This window comes from Lissotriton helveticus, chromosome 1_2 (assembly GCF_964261635.1).
Source record: "Lissotriton helveticus chromosome 1_2, aLisHel1.1, whole genome shotgun sequence".
Lineage (NCBI taxonomy): Eukaryota > Metazoa > Chordata > Amphibia > Caudata > Salamandridae > Lissotriton > Lissotriton helveticus.
The window spans coordinates 97312267-97332337 of record NC_136058.1 but is presented as its reverse complement, the minus strand read 5'-3'; the positions used below and the strand labels follow the sequence as shown (position 1 = coordinate 97332337).

The window sequence follows — 20071 nt, the reverse complement described above, 5'->3', positions numbered from 1 at the left end:
TATCTTGAAAATAAGTTATTGTATGTCTTTGTCGGGCACCGAAGGCTGACTGCTGATGATAATTCCCAAGGCCCAGTGGTTCGCCCACCCAATGCATTGTTGTTCTACATGCAAAATGTGGGTTCTTACCAGGAGTTCTTGGTTGCAATGGAATCCAGCTCTTCTGTCCCGAATTACAAATGCTTCTGCAGGTCAGTTGCCATTGTGTCTGCCCAGATCAGCCATCCTTTGATCTTCTACGTACAAGATGACCACAAAGTCTTCATTCAATTTGCCACTAACATTTCCCACAAAATTGGATTCGGTATCAATCGGCAATTTGCATCACAAAAAGTTGTATTTCTAAGGTGGAGGTGGACCAACATTAGAAATGTTGTACTAAGAATAACCATTTATCCGTTTTACTTGCCCTAAAGACAGGTTTTTGTTTTTAACGAGCCTCATCTAAACCAAAGAACCCTAAATAAATATACATACATAAAGAGAATCTGGGCCGGCCTTTCTCATCCTGTTGTCTGTTGAGCTGTCATTCACACTTTGCTTTGCACGCTACAGCTGGCAGCATGAGGTATTGGGTGAACTTACTTCAGGTACTGGCTGCCTTGCACAAGGAGATCGCATTTCTCCAGATCGCATGTGCACGTTCACCTAAAAGAAAGTGCACTTCAGTGCCAAAACTGGCAGGCTTATGCTTTGCCAATACCTTGTTACTTTCCGTTCTTTAGTTATTATTTTTTGGGTCCTCCAGGTGTGTTTATTTCGTTTTCAATTTACAGTAACTCCAGACCATAGCACTTTATTCTTTGTGTCACTTGGGTATCGTTTCTGGTTCTGGACATTAAAATTTAACAAGTGCTTCTGTACCTGTACTTAGTACACCTGCTTGCTTGACAGCACTGGCACAGTAAAATTATATTCAATGGCTAATTTATTTTTAAGCTGAAAAATGTTTATTGCAAGCACATGGCAATCACTTTTTGGCAGTTGCATGTTTATTTTTGTGTCATATGCCTGCTATAAAAACTAAAACAAATGGAACTCTCACAAAGGCTTGCCAAGGCCAGTCGTATTAATTTTTCCAATGCTGATTGAAACAGAGTTTCAGCTTTAGTTTGTGTAAAAGCTGGTTTACTGAACAAAATTATGTTTCTGTGTCCTTGAAGCCAGTAATCTTAATGGCCTTGCTGGGCTTCAATGGATTGTGTGGCATGAGGGGCCGGGTGGGGGCTTATGTGAATGGGGTGTGCATATAATATGCATTACGTTGTGGTTGGTGGTGGTGTGCGCCTGTGGGTATGTTTTATGACATGTAATGCATTATTGTATGCTCTCATGATTTATCAACTGCTGTTTGATGGAGTATTTACTGATAATTAGCCCTGTTTTTTGCCGAGTCAGCAGACTTATGTTTGCATGCTATTTACTGGACGCAGTTTTTACTGCATGCTGCAGATATTTTAAGCAGTAATCTATTGCATACACTTTTTATTGTATGCTGTAAGTATCGTACTGGCATTCACATAGTAGCTTCTGACTTCTTAGGATGGCCGTCGCTGCTGAACCCGACACTGGTCCCAACATTATGTAAACCCGTAAGGCGATTGTCTTCCCGACTAGTGGCTGCAGGGTTTTATACGAAATATTACCTGAAAGTTTTTTTTGTTTTTTTTAATAGTTCGAGTAATAAAATATTTCTGATTATAAAAGCATTGGTAGTGTTAAAATGTGGATGTGAATGCAATTGAAGCACTTCTTTGAACTGAACTAGCAGACAATATAAAAAATGTAAGTTAACTTGAAATTCCGATTTTGAGATTTTCTGGTGAAGCATCCTTGGTCGAAAGCTTGATGTCCACATTTGTCTTTTAGGATCGGAACATGATCCTTGGCAAGAATGGATTCTTCGTGAACCCCTCCGACTCTGTGGCGGTCATTGCAGCCAATATCTTCAGTATCCCTTACTTCCAGCACACTGGAGTCCGGGGCTTCGCGCGGAGCATGCCCACCAGTGGTGCTCTTGACCGGTAAGTCTATCCTTGTGGAGCCTCTTTCCAGCTCTGGTTTAGTAAGTCTCTAGATAGCAATACATAAGAAAGATTAATTGTGGCCACCTTTTACAGAGTAAGAATGCGCCGAAGGCGCGCCAAAGGCAAGCCCGTCTGCGCCCGTCCGCGCCAGAACGCAACCCAGCTGCCAGGAAATGCCTCCACCTCCTCAGCAGGATATTGGGGAGAGCAGACTGATTTATGCGAGGGAGACTCTTTTGTCTCACAATCCCCCGTCACACTGCCTTAGAGATACTGTGCGGTGGATAGATGAGAGTAAGAGGTCTGAGACTGATGGGTGTACGATTTGTAAGTGGCTACCGGTTAAACAGCTAGCTCCCTCCTCTAACGCCCAGTCTGGGAGACAGGAGAATTACTGGAAGGGTCGGGGGGGGAGGAGTGGGACCAGCCAGGATAACCAGAGATCTTGCATCCAGGGATTATACCTAAACGCTAGGTCTATTCCCAAGCATGCAATGGTGACCTGGGACCTACTAAAGGACCGGAAGCCCGATATGTTTTTTTAGACACATGGTTAAATAGTGATGTTACACCCGTCTTGGCAGTGGCTTTTCCGGATGACTATTCAGTCACTAGACTGGATAGGCCGGGAAAATGAGGAGGAGGATTAGCCATTGCCATGCGGCTCCCCTATTACATTAGGACGATTGATAGAATCTCTTTGGCCAGCATGGAGCTCCTTATCTTTAGAGTTGAGTCTAATCTGGTTATAGAATGGACAGGAGCACTGGTATACCATCCACCAGGGAGCAGCAATAAGGAGTTTGGCGCCATACTACTAGAGAGTCTGGTTCCCCATGTTATTAATACGGAAAAGTTCCTACTGTTAGGGGATTTTATTCATCATTTAGAGATGCCTGCTAACTCTGATACAGCCAGTCTGATTACCGCAATGGAATCTCTGGGGCTATCCTTGAGAACCAGCGGTCCCACGCATAGTGCAGGACACACACTGGATGCTATATTCTCCAGCATATCAGCTCTAGCAACTGAGCCTCCGCAGGAACTTGGTTGGTCTGACCATATGGCACTGAGTTTCTCAGTGATATCTGTCCACTTAGTACAGAAGATACAGGGTCAGACAAGCCACCGGAGACCTTGGTTGAGGGTAACCGCCCCTAATTTTGGACAAGCATATGTGGCCCCCCACTCAATCTGAAAGTAGACCCGAATGTAGCCTGGGAAAAACTGAAGGTGGCAATTCAGGTAGCCTTAGATATCATAGCCCCTCTGAAAAGAGTCAGTACCCAGAATAGGGCAGCCCCGGCCCCCTGGTACTCAGATACTCTTAGAAACGAAAAAAGAGCAGAGTTCTGGAGAGGAGATGGAGTAAGTCAAAGATGGAACGAGACGGATTGGCATACCGGAAATCACATCGAGACTACCTGAATGGCTGTAAAGCAGCAAGAAGGTCACATCTGGGTGTACGTATTAGTGAGGCCAAAAATTCATCTAGGGAACTTGATAGGATATTGAAGGAATTTACAAATCCCAAGGTGAACAATGTGGCACTTCCCCCTACACAAGAACTATGTGAGGATTTAGCCAGGCATTTCACTAATAAGATCAACCTGATTTATCAGTCCTTTGAGACGACTATGGCAGAACATGGAGAGGGAGAAGCTCCCAAAGAACCACAGGTGGAAGAGGGCCTCACCCACAGGCTGGACTATTTTGCCGCTATGACCACTATGCAAGTGGGAGGCCTATTAAGCCGTGTAAAGTCGGGTTCACCATCTGACCCGGTGCCACCAGCAGTAATGGCAATTCTTAGCCCAATTCTAGCAGGCGCACTTTCTAAACTATATAACATCTCGTTGGAAACAGCCATATTTCCAACTGAATGGAAAGAAGCGCGGGTCAAGCCACTCCTAAAGAAGGCGTCGGCGGACCCATCCGAACTGCAGAACTATAGGCCAATATCACTCCTCCCCTGTTGTGCGAAGGTCTTGGAAACTCTAGTGAACAAACCACTGTCCCAATATCTGAACAAAACCACCTCCTGGATCCCTCCCAGTCGGGATTTCGTGCATCCCACAGTACTGAGGCTGCATTGCTCGAAGTAACAGATACCATCAGGATGACAGTAGACGGAGGGAGTCCGGTGATCCTCGTCCTCCTTGATGTGTCAGCGGCATTTGATACCATCTCTCACTGACTGCTGCTAGACAGATTGAGGGGGATTGTGGTGAGGGGTAAAGTGCTGGAGTGGATTCAGAGTGTTTTATTGGTATGTACACAGAGTATCCAGTTGGGACCATTTGTATCACAGACTAGTGGGATGGATTGGGGTGTTCCGCAGGGCTCAGTATTGAGCCCCACGTTGTTCAACGTTTATGTAACACCCCTGGGGGATATTATCCGAAGCCACGGGTTTGAGACCATCTCCTATGTGGACGACAGACAGCTAATCGTCCCCATTGAGGATGATATTACATCAAGTCAACGGAAATTCAGAAGCTGTATGTCTAGTATTGCCGTCTGGATGAGGAGGAATTTTCTACAACTTAACTCCTCAAAAACGAAATTTTGCTTTTTGGAAAGGCCAACACAATCTGGTCCCCTGAGTGGTGGCCACCCGAGTTGGATGAACCTCCACCACCCAGGAAGTGGGCGAAGAATCGGGGTGTAAGGATTGATGATGAATTATCCATGGAAGAACAGGTCAAGATAGTGTCCGGGACGTGCTTTGGCACAATAAGGATGCTTAGGAAAATCTTTCCCTGGATTCCTTTAGCAGCAAGGAAGACCCTAATCCAGTCACTCTTGGTGAGTCGACTGGACTACGGCAATGCGCTTCTGCTGGGGGCCCGTGAGGACCTACTGACACGCTTCCAAGTGGTACAGAACATCGCGGCTCGCCTTGCCTTAAATAAGCCGCCTCGAACCCCATCGGCCCCTTTGTTGAATCAATTGCACTGGCTCCCGGTAAGGAAACAAGCCATATTTAAGATGTTGTGTAGCTTTCAAATCTCTTCAGGGGTAGGGACCTGTGTATCTCAGTAACAAACTCAGGTGGTATCGGCCGGTACTAACCTCCATGTGTCAAACTGCACCACATTTAGCCCAGGAGTAAAATGGGGCCTTTATAAAAACACTACAACTTTGAGAATTTGCTCTCGGATCCAGATGTATGACCAGAGCATCAGGCGCACAACACCCATTCGAGACCTCAAGCTCACAAGGCGCATCTGTGTGACACACTATATCGGCTCACATCACGCCGTCATCCAGATGGGAGCCAATATCGCACGGTGGAAGGGAAAACTATCTGAAAATGACGTCCATTGTGGGTGTAAAAACCCTCAAGGACATCCGCACCAGTCATAGCAGGTTTTTGGGAGGAGGCTTGGGAGTAGTGTGGCACGAGACCCCGCCCCCTCCTCACACAGTGAGATTTGTGTTCGAAATAGCAGGTATGCCATTGGGATGAGGGCTTTAGCCCCCATTTCCACTCCCTCTCGCCACATCAGCCTTTGTGGGGTAGGCTGAGCCTGGAAACCGGGATGCCAAGTAGCATGGCGGTGCTCCGACCTGCTTGTGTTTTTAGCACATGAAGTGTTTGCTGTCTCCCCGTTCCCCCTGCTGCTCCTGGCCTTTCTGCCTAGTCATGAAATCTGCATGGCAGAAAAAACAAAGTAAGGTGTTAATTAAGTACACCCCTTTCAACAACTAGATCTGCTGACTTTAAATCTGGGGAACTGGTTATTTTTGGAAATTCACTTACTAAAAAAATGTGTCCTTGTGCAATGTAACTGGCACTAGGGTCGAGTTCGCTCTTTCAAAAACTGCAAATAAATCCCTTCACTCTGAAACCCAATAATACCTAGTCAATTCCAGCGCCTCTGTTCATCTTTTCATTAACCTGTATGACGTCATAAAGCCCCTACTGTAATCTAAATACTCTTAATTTATCTCAAGGAAACAGAAGAAAATGCATGGAATATCTTTCTTGAAAGCACAAAGCTAATCCTAATAACCAATAACGTACTCAACTAACCACCAAACTTGGTTTCCAGTAGTACTGCACAATTCAACTGAATGCCTCATCGGGGTTAGTAAGCGCTATATAAATGTAATTGCAATACAATACATTTGTTACATCAAAAAGGTGTTAATGAAAGCTAGTGTTACAATGGCTACAGGACTAGATTTTGGGGCGAAAAAGACCTAGAGCTATACAAATCATAGCTTTTCCTAAATAGTGCATGATGTCATGTTTGTTCTGAGAATTCAACTATGTGTTTAATGAAATGCACCTTAAGTGGTGTACTACTGTTGTACTGCACTACCAGGAATAGGGACCAAACAGTCCCCTATTGCATTAGGAAGCTACAATTATACTACTCTTGAGGAGTCCACAGTCACAAAACATGTTTGCCTGTGGCTCCAAAAAACCTTGCACTATGCCTTTCTCTTAATAGAAACTTTGTATTAAGTGAATGGCAATGATGGAGTAAAGTTGGGCAGATGTTCAGTCTCAAAATGTGTTCTTTGGTTAGAATGAATCTACCTTAGTGCGCCTGTGCTTTATACTCATTAGAATAAATGTACATTTGTTTAACTCACTTCTTTGTGACAGATAGTCAACAAAGTGGACTTCCTACCTGTTTCTTTATGCAACGCCATATTGTGTTCACTGGATAATAACTATAGCTACTGAATTTGCTTTAGTAATGTCTTTGCAGAGAACTATGTTCTATTGTAGCATTTATATACCACCTTTCTACCCTTAATGATGCCTCAAAGTTATTTTGGGGTATTCAAGTAAGCATCTACTTAGGTTATGATCCATGGCTGGTTGAGTGTTTCGTATTGTGGTCTCTGTTAGAAGTTATTTGGAGCTGTGTGTGAGGTTGAGGCTTGCTGCAAACACGCAGTGGTAAATGTGTGGCTGGGCATAATGGCATGAATCGGAAAGATGTGGGAAACAGAACCACATTTGCCTACTTGTCCTCTACTATTCCTACCATCAATGTTATGGTCACTGAGGGGTGAGGATTCCTGTTGTGCTTTTAAAGCAGTTGTAGGCTGGTAGCCTAGGTTAAGAAAGTGCATAACTCCATGCAAATGGATGCACACCATTCGTACACGGTGCACAAGCAGAGATGCTCTTACAGAAAATGATCAAGCTATCCCATTCATATATGGGCTTATCGGATCCCAATAGGGTTGAGAATTATGTGGTACAAGAAAATCAAGAGACACTTTTACATGAGCCTCCGTGCAACACTGCAGTAAAGGTGCAAGTGAAAAAATCAGAAGATGCTGTGTCAGGACAATCAAGCGACACCATTTTTACGAGGTCCTAATGGGGGGATCTAAGGAAGTGACAGCATGATTCCTACTAAAGGCATAGTCTTTTTTTGCGTGTCTTCAGTTGGGGGAGAGGGTCAGCACTACAACATGTTTGCATGTGGTGAAGGTTCAGTGCACAGGAGCCCAGTGATTACCCCCATTGAAGACCTACTTGGGCATATTATGCTATTATGTGGATGGGCTTAGACAACTTCTCATCCATGGCTAAAAGAACCAGCAAAGTAACAACTGCAGAGAATGATCTTTTGTGCAGGATGCCATACCAAAAGAATGTTATGGTAAGATTTTCAGAACCGATATTTAAAAACGTTTTTTAGTGGGGAAATGCACTCTGAAGATAACGGATTTCAGTTAAGCATAATTCATGCTTGGAAGTAAACCACTGGCGATAATTCTAGAGAAACAGAGGTGAGAATGGTGATGCTCTGGCACATCCATGCCCCTGTAGTTAGCAGGGTGCAGGTGTGCTTTTTGAACACTTAAGATGGCGATGATGCAGATGCAGCTTCAGCTGCATTCCAACACGATTATGAGTGCAACTGTACTAAATCTACACATCTGAGAAGAGAACAGTGCAGCTGCAATATTGCCGATCGATCCTGAAAAGGTGAAGTAGTAGTGTGACAAACAGAATTGTACATCAAACGTTGAATAACTTTATTTCCTAAACCCAGCCAATGTGGAACTGGTACCCAACTGTCCTGGATCAATACTAGATTTTTCAGAGAAGCCCAAATGAGTGATGTTTAAAGCCGAAGCACAAGGATTTTTGCTTCTTCACTGTACATTTTTTTTTTTTAAAAAGCATTTGTTACATTCCTTGGTTTTTGAGTGGTGAAAAGGAAATCCAGTTTTCTTAGAAATGACTCCAGCGAGGTGGTGCCTTTCTGGAACAGTAAGGCACATTAACTGAGCATCTTACCTTTTGAATATCCCATTACAATGATTTGTTAGACGTAATTGTTTGTCTGAAGGAATGCAAGTTTCAAATGATTATGGTCAAAGGATTAAGTAAAAAAAAAAACCTTAGTTGAAAGACACTTTTGGTTCAGACTGTTGACCAGCGAGCAAGCGGAGAAAATTTTAAGAGCTAAAAAAGTCAATTTGTCATCCGTCCAATCATGTGCATAGCTGGAAAGTGGTCCATGTAATCTGTGACACCTTTTAGCCATTAGAACTTTGGCAAACATTTTGGGACTTATAGATTTAGTGTTACCATTATACTTTGTCTTAAAAAACCTAGCATGTTCACCTCTGCTGGCATAAAAATCCTGCACTGGTTGAAGATGTTACATATGACCTGGGGCACTGCAACATTTTCCCCACACCCCTCATTGCTAATACCTGTTGTACAATTCCCTATGCCCATAATGTACACCCCCTCGGCCCCTGCACAGTACATCGCCCAGTGTCCTCTAGTGGCACATCACTCCGTGCCCACATGTGGTGCGTCACCAGTGTTCCCCGCGCCACATGGACTTGTGCTCCCCTTGTGCTGCTCATCGAATATAACCTTGCAATCTCGGTTTCAAATCCTACTGTGCCCTCAGCCAGACACGATTAAGTATGTTTGTGTGCACGAATGCCTGTATTTTTATTGGATTTTATGAAAAGGAGTTATTATAGATGTGTTGATAAGTGCATGTTGTGTGCCTATCCATCCTTATGTTGTGCATCTCCTTAGAAGCATCCACTATATAAAAGCGCCCTGCAACTCTTCTACTCCTGTCTGATTAAACAAGGTTGTGTAATATGTGCACAATATTGCACTTGGCAGAATACACAACTACATGTGCATGCTTCTTCCAGCCCCTGAGGCACCCCTGTCAATCTTGTCATCCTGTAAATCTTTCACTGAAAGTCAGTTATGTTGACCTCAGAGTGGGGCTATTGAATATCCACGCCATTTGTGTCGTTAATTATTTCCTATTTGAGGTTCTTACTTGGAGCCAAATTATTTCTTTCTTTATTGTTTTATATAAAGCAACAGTAAAACAAGGTGTTTGAATACCAGTACATTGTTTGTCTGTATGCCCATGCACGATACAAAACTCAAGCCTATTGGTTTCGTTGTTGCATGTTTAAAACTATAACCATCAAGCACTGTTTTTGGGAGTGAAAAAGGTTATTTAAAAGATATAGTTTAGCACTTTAAAGAAAGCTTTCCTACACACAGTTTTCTTGCAGTACGTCTGTTGTTTGGCCGCCTTCAGCAGTTTGAAGTTCATTCGCTGAGAAGACGAGACCACATTTTACAAACTGATTGATCTTTTGAGTTTTCAGAATCTTTCCTATACCTTGAGGATAACTGCTGCTTAAAGCTCACAATGTTCCAATCCAGTTATAAAACTCATTTCCACCTTCTACTTTACCAGGGTTGCCAAAGCAACAAAGATCGCATTATATGAAACCCCAACAGGCTGGAAATTCTTCGGAAATTTGATGGATGCAAACAAATTGTCCCTCTGTGGAGAGGAAAGTTTTGGTACTGGTAAGTGCTGTCATTTTTTCTGGACCTGTATGCATATGATTTTTATTTAGTGCAAATATTTCACCTAAATGAACAATTTATTTCAAAACCCAAGTACATGCTGGCGTTAGATGATATTGAGTCACTGTTCAAGGTGTTTCGAATGTCAAGTAAAAAAAAAAAGTGTTGTGTATTAACTTACATGTGCAAGGTCAGTGAGTCTGGTTTCATTTTGTCTTGCACTGAGCAGTCCCCCTGCACAGAAAGGCGCGCTGGTCGACTTCAGCAGGAAGTGGGAGGCCCCACCGCTTGCCCTGCAGAGGATCCTGGGGGAATTACATAAACTCCAGCTCTGAACTAGTTTTTGCAACTCTGGTGGTCAGAATAACACTTCTAGTGTTTTCTTTGTAGGAAATATATTTACACAGTTGAATCCCCAATTACTGAAATGAGATCAACTCCAGGCAGTGAGATCTATTTAATGGTTATGTCTTCCATTAAAAGCAAAGGCAGGCTCAGTGTGGCTGTCAGTACATTTGTACAACCAAATGTGAAGTAACAGATTTATTGTGGGTTTGCTAAAAACCTTGATGTTAGAACATCTAATCTATAAACATCTTGTGTATTAAAAGAAATTCCAGACACTTGTCTGTTTTCACAAATTTTCGTTCCTTGAGGGAGATGGATGGACTTGTGAGTTGGCAAAGACCTGGACCACTGGATGCACCAGGGGAGGACCACTTATGTGGAAGAGTTGACTAAATTATGCAGCAAGAAAAGGCAAATTATGTGGCGTAATGCAGCATATTTTCTGACCGTAGTACTTCATTCTTATCACTGTCTGAGAAAAGAGTTCACTTTATTAGACTGTGTAACAAACAAATACAGCAATTAGCAACTGAAAAATGATGAGTCAACCTTTGCGAAGGACCTTCCACTGATCGTCCTATGTTTTTCAAGCTTTTGATCTGTAAGAGGGTCTCCAACCTTTTCTGTACTGAGATCTACTTATGTTCAATGAAACGCATTGAGAGCTACTAATACTATTAGTGTTGTATAATCTCCATTTTTTTATATGTATATTCAACCAAGCAAAAGCTTTCTAATTTAATAAGCTGGGCTGCACACAGGTGAGCTACTCAGAGGTAGCTGGAGAGCTACAGTAGCTTACGAGCTACTGGTTGGAGACCCCTTAGACCTAGAAAACCTTTTTTTGCTAAAAGCTGCAGATTTTGCAGCAGATGTTGCAGGATAATGGGACCAATGCAGGAAACCAATAGTTACGTAGAAAATGCAGTGGCCACAGAATCTCATAATTCCAGTTACTCTGCAAGTGACTTATCTTGTGGTATTTAAACAGAAAGTCCATTATTTTGGGCAAATGTGCTTTGTCCATAATCATTCCTGTAACACTCGGCGTTTGTTCTTAATTTCAATGGTGTCTAGGGTATTATGTCTCTCCCCTTGGTTATTAACAATGGCTCAAGTTAGTTCTCTATCTCTCTTTTTTTCTTACTCTTTCTCCCTCTTTCTCTCTCTCACTCTCTCACACTGTTTCCCTTTCTTACGGGATTGAGCTGCAACAGAATGAGGAGATATCCCAGTTGTGTGAAAATACTACTTGTTTCTGAATTAGAGAGGCTTATTTGGTCCATTTGATTTGCTGATGCTTGTGTCACACTTGCACTCTGCCAGGATGGCACGCCCACTTGCGCGGACCTCACAGAGCCACAGAGACTGTTATCTTTTGTATCTGACAGACTGCTCTGCCAGGGATCCTGTAACGGGGGGGCCTCGTGAGAGGCCTCTGGTGACTCACGCCACGGAAATCCTATGGGGCGAAAATTGGTGGGTAGGCACCAAGAGGGGTCGGTGATAAGTCCAAATAGAAAACAACTCAGGTGGCAAACAACACTGGGAACCTTACTCCAAGCCACCCTTGCCCTACCAAGAACATGATGCATAAATACAGAAAATAACACCCTTGATACCTCGGCGGGTCAGCACCCCTGTAACATAGCGGTATGAATAGCCTGTACAGGTCTGATATTGGGGTGGCAGGCGGCAGCCTCCTCCTTTCGCTTTCGCAGGGCAACTTAACAAGTATTATAAAGTCGGTTAACAGTAACCCATGTTATCGCCAGTGGCATGAAGGGTCGCCCTGTAATTTGACTGACTCTGCCCCAGCCCGAAGAGCACGACGTGCGACTGAGCTTAAACAGCGTGGCATCACTCACTGTCTCTGCAAGTCCGTACATGACTAAGTACCGATCTTACATGCCAGCTAGCCTGCAGCGTGGCTCTCAAATCCTCAGGTTTCCATTCCCCTCAGCCCTGCTAGTCATGCAGTGGCGACACTGGCTCGACAAGTGACTTAGTGTCCGACTCCTAGCGGCCTTTCAGGGACACTGCCACAACAGGTGGTAGTCACTGTCAGTTTTTCAGAAGCACGGGTTTGACACTTTACAGGTTCAGCAAGCCAGTGCGACTTACCCTTTCCCATCCCTCTAAGCAATTAAGCATTATTGGGCTCTCTGGAACCAAACCCCATTTCCCCGACAAACTAATCCATCTCCACAGACCGCCACATTGTACACTCTCACAGAGTGCAATATTGCCACCCTTCGGCCACCAGTTGTAAGTAGAAAACCGGATATTTCATTTGATATTCTGAACATAGAAGTAATAATAATAAACCAGGGGAGGAGGTCGGAGCATGGAGAACATGGACAACAGGAGGAGGGGGCGCGAGGATGGAGATTACTGACAACGGGAGGGGGCCTCCTAGCCCGGGGCTCACAATGCCCCAGGCTGTTCTGCACGAGCACGAAAGTGAAAGCTATTAGAAACAAGCGCTGTTTACAGAAAACAGTGCCCGGAGGCGCAGCCACAGTGTGAACGCGACGAAGCCTTTAAAATAGGAACCCAAACAGATGGATACAGAAGGTGCAGCTGCTCACTCCCGCAAGGTAAACGCGATACATGCACGAGTGCTCATTGGAAACAGTGCAGTACATGCACAAGTTTCCAAAAAAAGTCCTGAGTGATTCCAAGAGGTCATCCTCTAGGCAGCGCGCTCTGCCTAGGCGAGACCTAAAAAATGATAAAGAGGAGTATTTGTAGTGTGCAAGTAGCTACCCAACAAGGGTGTCATAGAGCTAACTGAGTAATCTGATTGAGTGAACAAAATACCTAGGTTTTCAGACCCTTACAGAACTTAAACATTGACTTTTTACCTAAAGAGGAAGAGAATTTTGTACTTTGGGGCCACATATGAAAAGGTTCTCTCTCCCTGTCCGGTTTAGGAAATAAGCAGAACCTTTTACAGAGCAGCTTCATCTAAGCATACTGGCTGCTAGATTGATAACAAAATGGTGACAAGTCAACCTATTGGAAGTGATCCTTCAAGAAAGAAGAAAGCCGCATAGTAAGTGCTTTATCTTGAACGCAGATGGAACAAATCCTTAGACTGAGTAGGAGATGGTATCAATGGCAGCGCTAAGATTTAACAGAGCTAGTGCTTCACTCCCTTTTCTGTCCAGCATCCTATAAATATCATCTGTGATGGCAGGTAAAGCTAACTCAATACTGTGCAGAGGACAGAAGCCAAATTGTGAGTTGTCCAGGACATTGTTCCATTCTATGAATGCACAGAAATAACTTTTCTGTACGATCTGGAGGGAAAAGATAAAAGAAATGGGGTGATAGTTTCTAAGAAGAATCTACTGTATATCTTTTTAGCATTGTATAACCATCCCGTTTTTCTACATAAGAGACACTGATGGCATAGTCAAAGGTGCATCACAAAGGAGGAGAAGCTGTAAGGCTAAATATTCTATCAGGCTAAAGATCTGTGCGAGACTGAGATGAACAGGTGAGCCAGACTTAATCGTACCCAACTGTGCCAGGTGGGATAGAGCTTTGCAGGATAGAATTGTGAGAGTAGGTAATAGCTAAGGGAGGAAAAATATACTTTAGTATCTGTTAATGAAGGATCCTCAATGTTAAAAAAATGATACATACAAAATGTTCTCTTCACAAAGGAGAGCTAGACTCTCAATTTCATAGAGGGAGGCATAGAGGGGGAAACTAGGTGAGGGTAAAGGCGGTTTACATTTTTAAACCTTTCTATAGCAGAATTCTATGCAAAAATAATGGCCTTTCTGCAGTTTTCTATACACTTGGAGTTCCTTTGTGTGTGCCTGTTTTTGACTGGATTATAGTTTTTCCATGGCCTTTCCAATGCTTTACACAGTCACCTGACTGAAGATAGGCCCTCAAAGTACTGTTGAACAATGGAAATAGCCCTGTAAGAACATATACCTAGAAGACCATGCGTCATTCATATCTAAAGCAGATGTAATCCAGCTATTAAAATGTTCTGTGATAACATTGGGGCCTAAACTAGATGTATAGGGAGCAAGATGATTTTGCAAGACATGTTAAACTTGAATAGAACTTCATTTGGCCCATAATTCAACTATTTGCTACACCTGCCTGAGGGAATCTTGCTTAAGAGATAGAAGGGACTGTAAAGAGGTCAGTCCAGGAAAACTCCACAGTAGTCTGTGGTTATCACTTTGATAAAAAAATAAATAAATAAAAAATGCCCTGCCTTGCCTTTTGTGTTAGAGACTAGACTAGTTGGGTTAAGCCCAATGTGTCCGCGGCATGAACAAAACTGCTTGTGTTTGATTTCGAAGTAATTTCACGCCAAATATCAAAATCTCCAGGAGAAGTAAATTGCAGTATTTGAGTACAAAAGGTGAGATGTTTTCTGCTACGGCAGTGCCAATGTGCAAGGATGTGGTAGGAGGCCAATAGATGAGGTGGCCTGAAGGGGGAACCTTGGGGGATAACACAGTTTGTAAAAATTGAATTTCTGCAAGCCTAAAGGGAGGATTATTTATAGTGGCCAGTCAGGGAAGCAATTGCGCCCATTAATAAAGAAAACAAACTTGGACCCTCAATCCTGACTACAGACCGATTACAAATGGACCATTCCTGGGCAACTGATAGCAAGAGCAGCATTCAACCAGATATCATAATTCATTGAAGATGACTCCATACGTTCAGACTTCCAAACATGATTCTGTCCAGGAAGAGGCCCAGAATCTGTACTTGTTGCCATCTGGGATGATCTTAAGAACACATTTGACTGGAACGGGGTTGCTGCACTACTTCTCTTGGACATCTCAGCTTCCTTTAACACGGTTGACCATGACACTCTAATACAAAGACTCCACAAAGCCAGCATATTGGGCACTGGATCATGTCCTACCTTTACAACAGAACTAATGTCATCCATGCCCCCCTTTCTCTTCCAAACCGTACTTCACAAAAGCAGGGGTCCCTTAAAGGCTCGATCATCTCAACCACCTAAAATATCAAAGGAAGTAAGAAACCTCCGAATTACCAAGGACCCCAAGCTATCAATGAATGCCCAAGTGTACAAACTAGCAAGATCATGCTTCATTACAATAAAAACTCTGCAACACATCTTCCCTCATCTGGAATTTCCACACAATGTCCAGGCTACTATCTCTCTTGTTCTGTCTAAACTCTATTATGTCAATACCCTCTACCACAGATCACCTTTAACAACTATGAAAAGACTACAACAGATTCAGAACTCTGCTGCCAGACTACTCTTGCATATAAAGCAACAAGCCCACATCTCCCCTGCCTTGAAAGCCCTACATTGGTTGCCGGATGCCGGAAGATCCACATGTAAGCTGTTTTGTATCCCCCACAAAGCAATACATGGAACAGGACCGCTCTTCATCATGAATAAAATCAACAAACTTATTCAACAAAGGAACCTCCGCTCTAGATTGGCACCTCATCTCAGAATCTCACCATGCAAGGAGAAAAACATTAGGTGGCATTTCTCTATTCAAGCAATCAAACTATGGACCTTTTTACCCCCAAACATAAGATCCACAGATGACTACCTTCTTTTCAGAAGACTACTCAAGAATTGGCTCTTCCCCACATAACCACCATACTCAAACAAAAATATACAGCATATCCCTCTGTATATAAGCATTTATTTGGACTATAGATGTGTACCTATATATGTGTATTGCTTTGAATAAACCTGTTTAATAATTGTTTTTAAATATATAGATATTCGCTAGTTATGCTTAACAAATGTATATATTACTTAGTTCTAAGTTCTATGTTGTTTAACTTGTATATAGGTTACTACACACATAAGTACATCTTTTATCAGAACTATCTACAATTTCTCCACTATTGAATTACAAGAAAATAAAACCAAATTAACTTAAAGTACAGCAGTACCTGAAAGTTTTATTCTATTAAATACAACTTAAATCTACATATATTACCTTCCTTATACATGTATACCTTCCATGTACTTATGTATCTTTATATTTATTACTTTACTTCCAATTCAGCATCTCAAATGCACTACCCTATGCCACCCTATACGTCTCACGATATATCCTTTACCACCACTCCAACTCATCTCAAACCTTATTGTACTACTGTCTCCAATGCTCTACCCTTTTTCTCACTCTATGCCTCAATTTATTCTGTACCTCAACTGTTTGATTCATCTCAAACCTCATTCTACTACTCTTTCCAATGGACTACCCTATTTCTCACTGTATACCTCTCAATATAGCCTCTACCTCCACTCTCTGACTCACCCCAACCCCCATTCTACTACTGTGATCCCCAAAATAACCCTTTCTAGACTCTTCCCTCCTCCACCCCTCCTTGCATCATCTCATGCCTCTTTTACTATTCAGATCTCCCAAACAAGCCTTTCTAAACTCTTCCCTCTGACTTCCCCCTCCACCTCCCCTTTACTTATCCCAAACTCCCTCTTACTGCTACGAACTCCACAAAAAGAACTTTCTAGAACGTCCCTCTAGACCCTTCCCTCTTCACTGTTCCTTTTAAATCCAAATAAGAGATCAACATGTCGCCGCTCAAATTAATTTCATATTTCCCTAGACTAATTCACCACTAATCCTTTATCGGTTCCCGAGTAGTGTGCTACTCGCCGAAAAGCGCGTCAACACCTCATCCGGGGTAGCAAACCCTATATGAAATGAAAAACTTTTATAAAGCGCATGGCTACCAAAGGCCTCCCAGCGCTAGAAGACACACCTAAATCAAAAATAGTGACACGATCAAGCAAACAGAAAAGTCTTAAGGAATTCTCGTAAGCGAAGATGGTTAGCCTCGAGACGGATAAAATCTGGTAGTTGGTTCCACCTTTGAGCAGAACTAACAGAAAAGAGACGGCCCCCAGTCCGGGCTCGATTAAATCTCGGGACAATGGCAAGATGTTTCGACTAGGAGCGAAGGGTATAAATGCAAACCTTTCCCTCTTCTATTTCTCCTCTATCCTTTTCAATCCAAGTAACAGACTAACATATCCACCACTCACATTAATTTTATATTTCCCTATACTAATGCACCACTAAACCTTTTTTGGGTTCTGGAGAAGCATGCTACTTGCCGAAAAAGCACTTTGAAACCTGGGCAGGGGTAGTAAATGCTTTATAAATGCAAATGCAATAAAATTAGGATGATCCTGTTTGATACTTTTGGAGTGCTGAGGAACTACTGCAGTGATATTGGGACCAGATGAATCTCCAAGGCAAATTGTAGATCTAAATAAAAACCCTATATTAGGTGAATCCAGATGGTCTTATCAATTGGCATCTCCCTTCCTTAAACGTGCTTGCTTGCTTTTAGTCTTCACAAAAGTAGTTTGTAAGGTGTCGTGCCTGATACAAAGAGATGTAGCAAATCAGTTGACCATAGAATTCTAAGACCTGTGCTCTAATCTACCCTTCCCCGCCTTAACCAAACTGTGTGATTGTTAACAAATTGCACCTCCCTCTTTCTTAACTCCTTTATCTGCCGTAGCCGCACTCTTCATGTCCTGTCCTGGATTGGTCCTTGGGATCAGCAGACCTCACCTATTTAGTGCTCCCTACTTTGAACTTTTCAGGCAAAGGAGGGCCGTGATGTATCATGTAACCCTGCAGATGTTGCCTGCTTCACAAGTGAGCTGGAATGTTTGATGCAGACCCTACCAGGCAGCTGTTGTGCCAGTGGATGTCCGTTCCTGCCTACCATCAGATGCCACGTCTCGTGGTTGAAATGCATGTGATTCCTTGATTAGAGTTCAGCTTCTTCCACTGCCGGAATGGTTCAAGGCAATGGGTGAGAAGTTGAACTTGTTACAGCGGAATTGTAGATCCAGGTTAATTTGAAATATTCATGCTTGGATTACTTTTCCTTTCCTTTTGGAAGCAAAGAATTTCTGAATCTGTCATGGTTGATTTAAAAACATAAAGTACTCTTTCAAAAAGGAAAAAGCACTATTCGTTTTTATTTTCCGATCACCTCGAAGATCCTGCCCAGCCACAGAACACTACTTCTGGCATCGTTCATGGTAGAAGGGAAGAACCCTTTAACTATTGCCCCTTGTATCCGTGTCAAATGTTGTTTAATGCACATAGTTTTGCTGTTTTCTACTCCTTAAAGAAGCCCAGTTACATATGAATATTTGCTCAACTGCTCAGTGTCATAGAAACCAAAGAGCGTGGACCTATGTTGACTCCTATTGTGAATCGTCTTCTTACTTGGTTTCATTTTCTCGCTTGACAGCCTTAGCTGTATCTGTAGTGACCTTTTATCCTGAAGTTTTGTCCTGAATTTGACCCTTTCTCCTGATTGTTTCTAGTCACTGTCCAGAATTTCCCTGCATTCCAGATGACCACCTCTATTGCCACCCTTTGCACCTCCTCATTTAACCTATCGACAGTCAGTGTGTCTGCTCAATGCCAGATACTTTCTGCAAAGTTTGTACAAATATTTGAGGGACGCTTTCTCCAGGATATCTGTTTTGAGCTCAAGAAATTTTATATGTATGGCATACCTTTATATGATGCCTAATCATCAATAGAGCTGTAAAGGGGTGAAACAAACGGGATACATCATTTACTCCGAAGGCATCACCACGCATAACGTTTACCACGCTACACTTACCACGTAAACGTTTTTTCATCGCGGGTGCCTTCCACGACCGTCTTTACCACGCAAGTACGTTCTGCGTGGGTTGGGGAGAGACGTGGTATTCCTTTCAGTCGTTCTGCGTGGGCTTGGGGGGGGCTGGGGGGGTGCTCGGGGGGCTGGGGGTGTCTCCCCCCCCAAAAATAACAAGCAGTTTACATAAATAAAAAAAACGCACATTATTTTTGAAATATAAGGAAAAAACCTCCCCCAAAGACGTGCCGTGTACGGCAAAATAGCAGTCCTTTTTTATTTTGGTAGACGTGTTTTGACGTTTGTTTCCATGGTGGATGGAAGTAAGGGCTGCTGGTGAAAGACGTGCAGGTAAGACGTTTTTTACGCGTGGTATAGTCCTTCGTTGTAAATACCAGCGTGGTAAAGCCACTTGCGATGTAAAATTCGCGTGGTAAAGCCATGCGTGGTAATTGTAAGCGTGGTATAATCATATATTCGAAACAAACCTGGTATTTCTCTGTGACGTGGAATTAACAATGCAACACCTGCCCACTGGGGTCACTGAAGAAACCCATTGTGACGGGACTTTCCCTCAGCCGGAAGTGTGTAGAAACCTAGCATTCCTGAATGGAATGCGCCCCGAGAAACGGGCTGCAGCTTCTGGATGAGATGCAGGTCCGGCTGTGCAGCCTTCGGAAGATGTGTGGGTCATGCAGTGACCCTTGTGGGGAAGATGCAGGTCAGGCTCCCAGCTGTAGACTGGAAGGAAGAAGCTGCCAGTCTGGGCAGTGTTTGAAGCGAGGATGCAGATAAGCCGATCCGGCTGTTGGAAGGGAGATGGAGGGTAGGGTGCACATCTGTAAGACAGGGCACACAGGCCGAGCTGTGCAGCTGTTGGAGAGGAGATGCAGGGAAGGCTGCCCATCTGTGACACTGGCCATACAGGCCGGGCGGTGCAGCTGTTGGAAGGGAGATACAGGGAATGCTGCACATCTGTTTCATGGGGCATACAGGCCGTGCTGTGCAGCTGTTGGAGGGGAGATGCAGGGAATGCTGCACATCTGTTTCATGGGGCATACAGGCCGTGCTGTGCAGCTGTTGGAGGGGAGATGCAGCGTAGGCCCCACATCTGTAACACAGGACATACAGGCCGGGCGGTGCAGCTGTTGGAAGGGAGATGGCGGGTAGGCCCCACATC

At 43.5% G+C, this 20071-nt stretch overlaps 1 protein-coding gene across 2 annotated transcripts in view; it reads left to right on the top strand.

The window, feature by feature from the left end:
- PGM1 (phosphoglucomutase 1) overlaps positions 1-20071 on the top strand; it is a 312492-nt gene that overhangs the window by 208472 nt on the left and 83949 nt on the right. For both annotated transcript variants that reach the window (XM_078669278.1, XM_078669270.1), the window contains exons 6-7: positions 1870-2024; positions 9761-9876. In XM_078669278.1, the coding sequence (XP_078525404.1) occupies positions 1870-2024; positions 9761-9876 (271 nt within the window). The remainder of the gene's footprint in view (positions 1-1869; positions 2025-9760; positions 9877-20071) is intronic.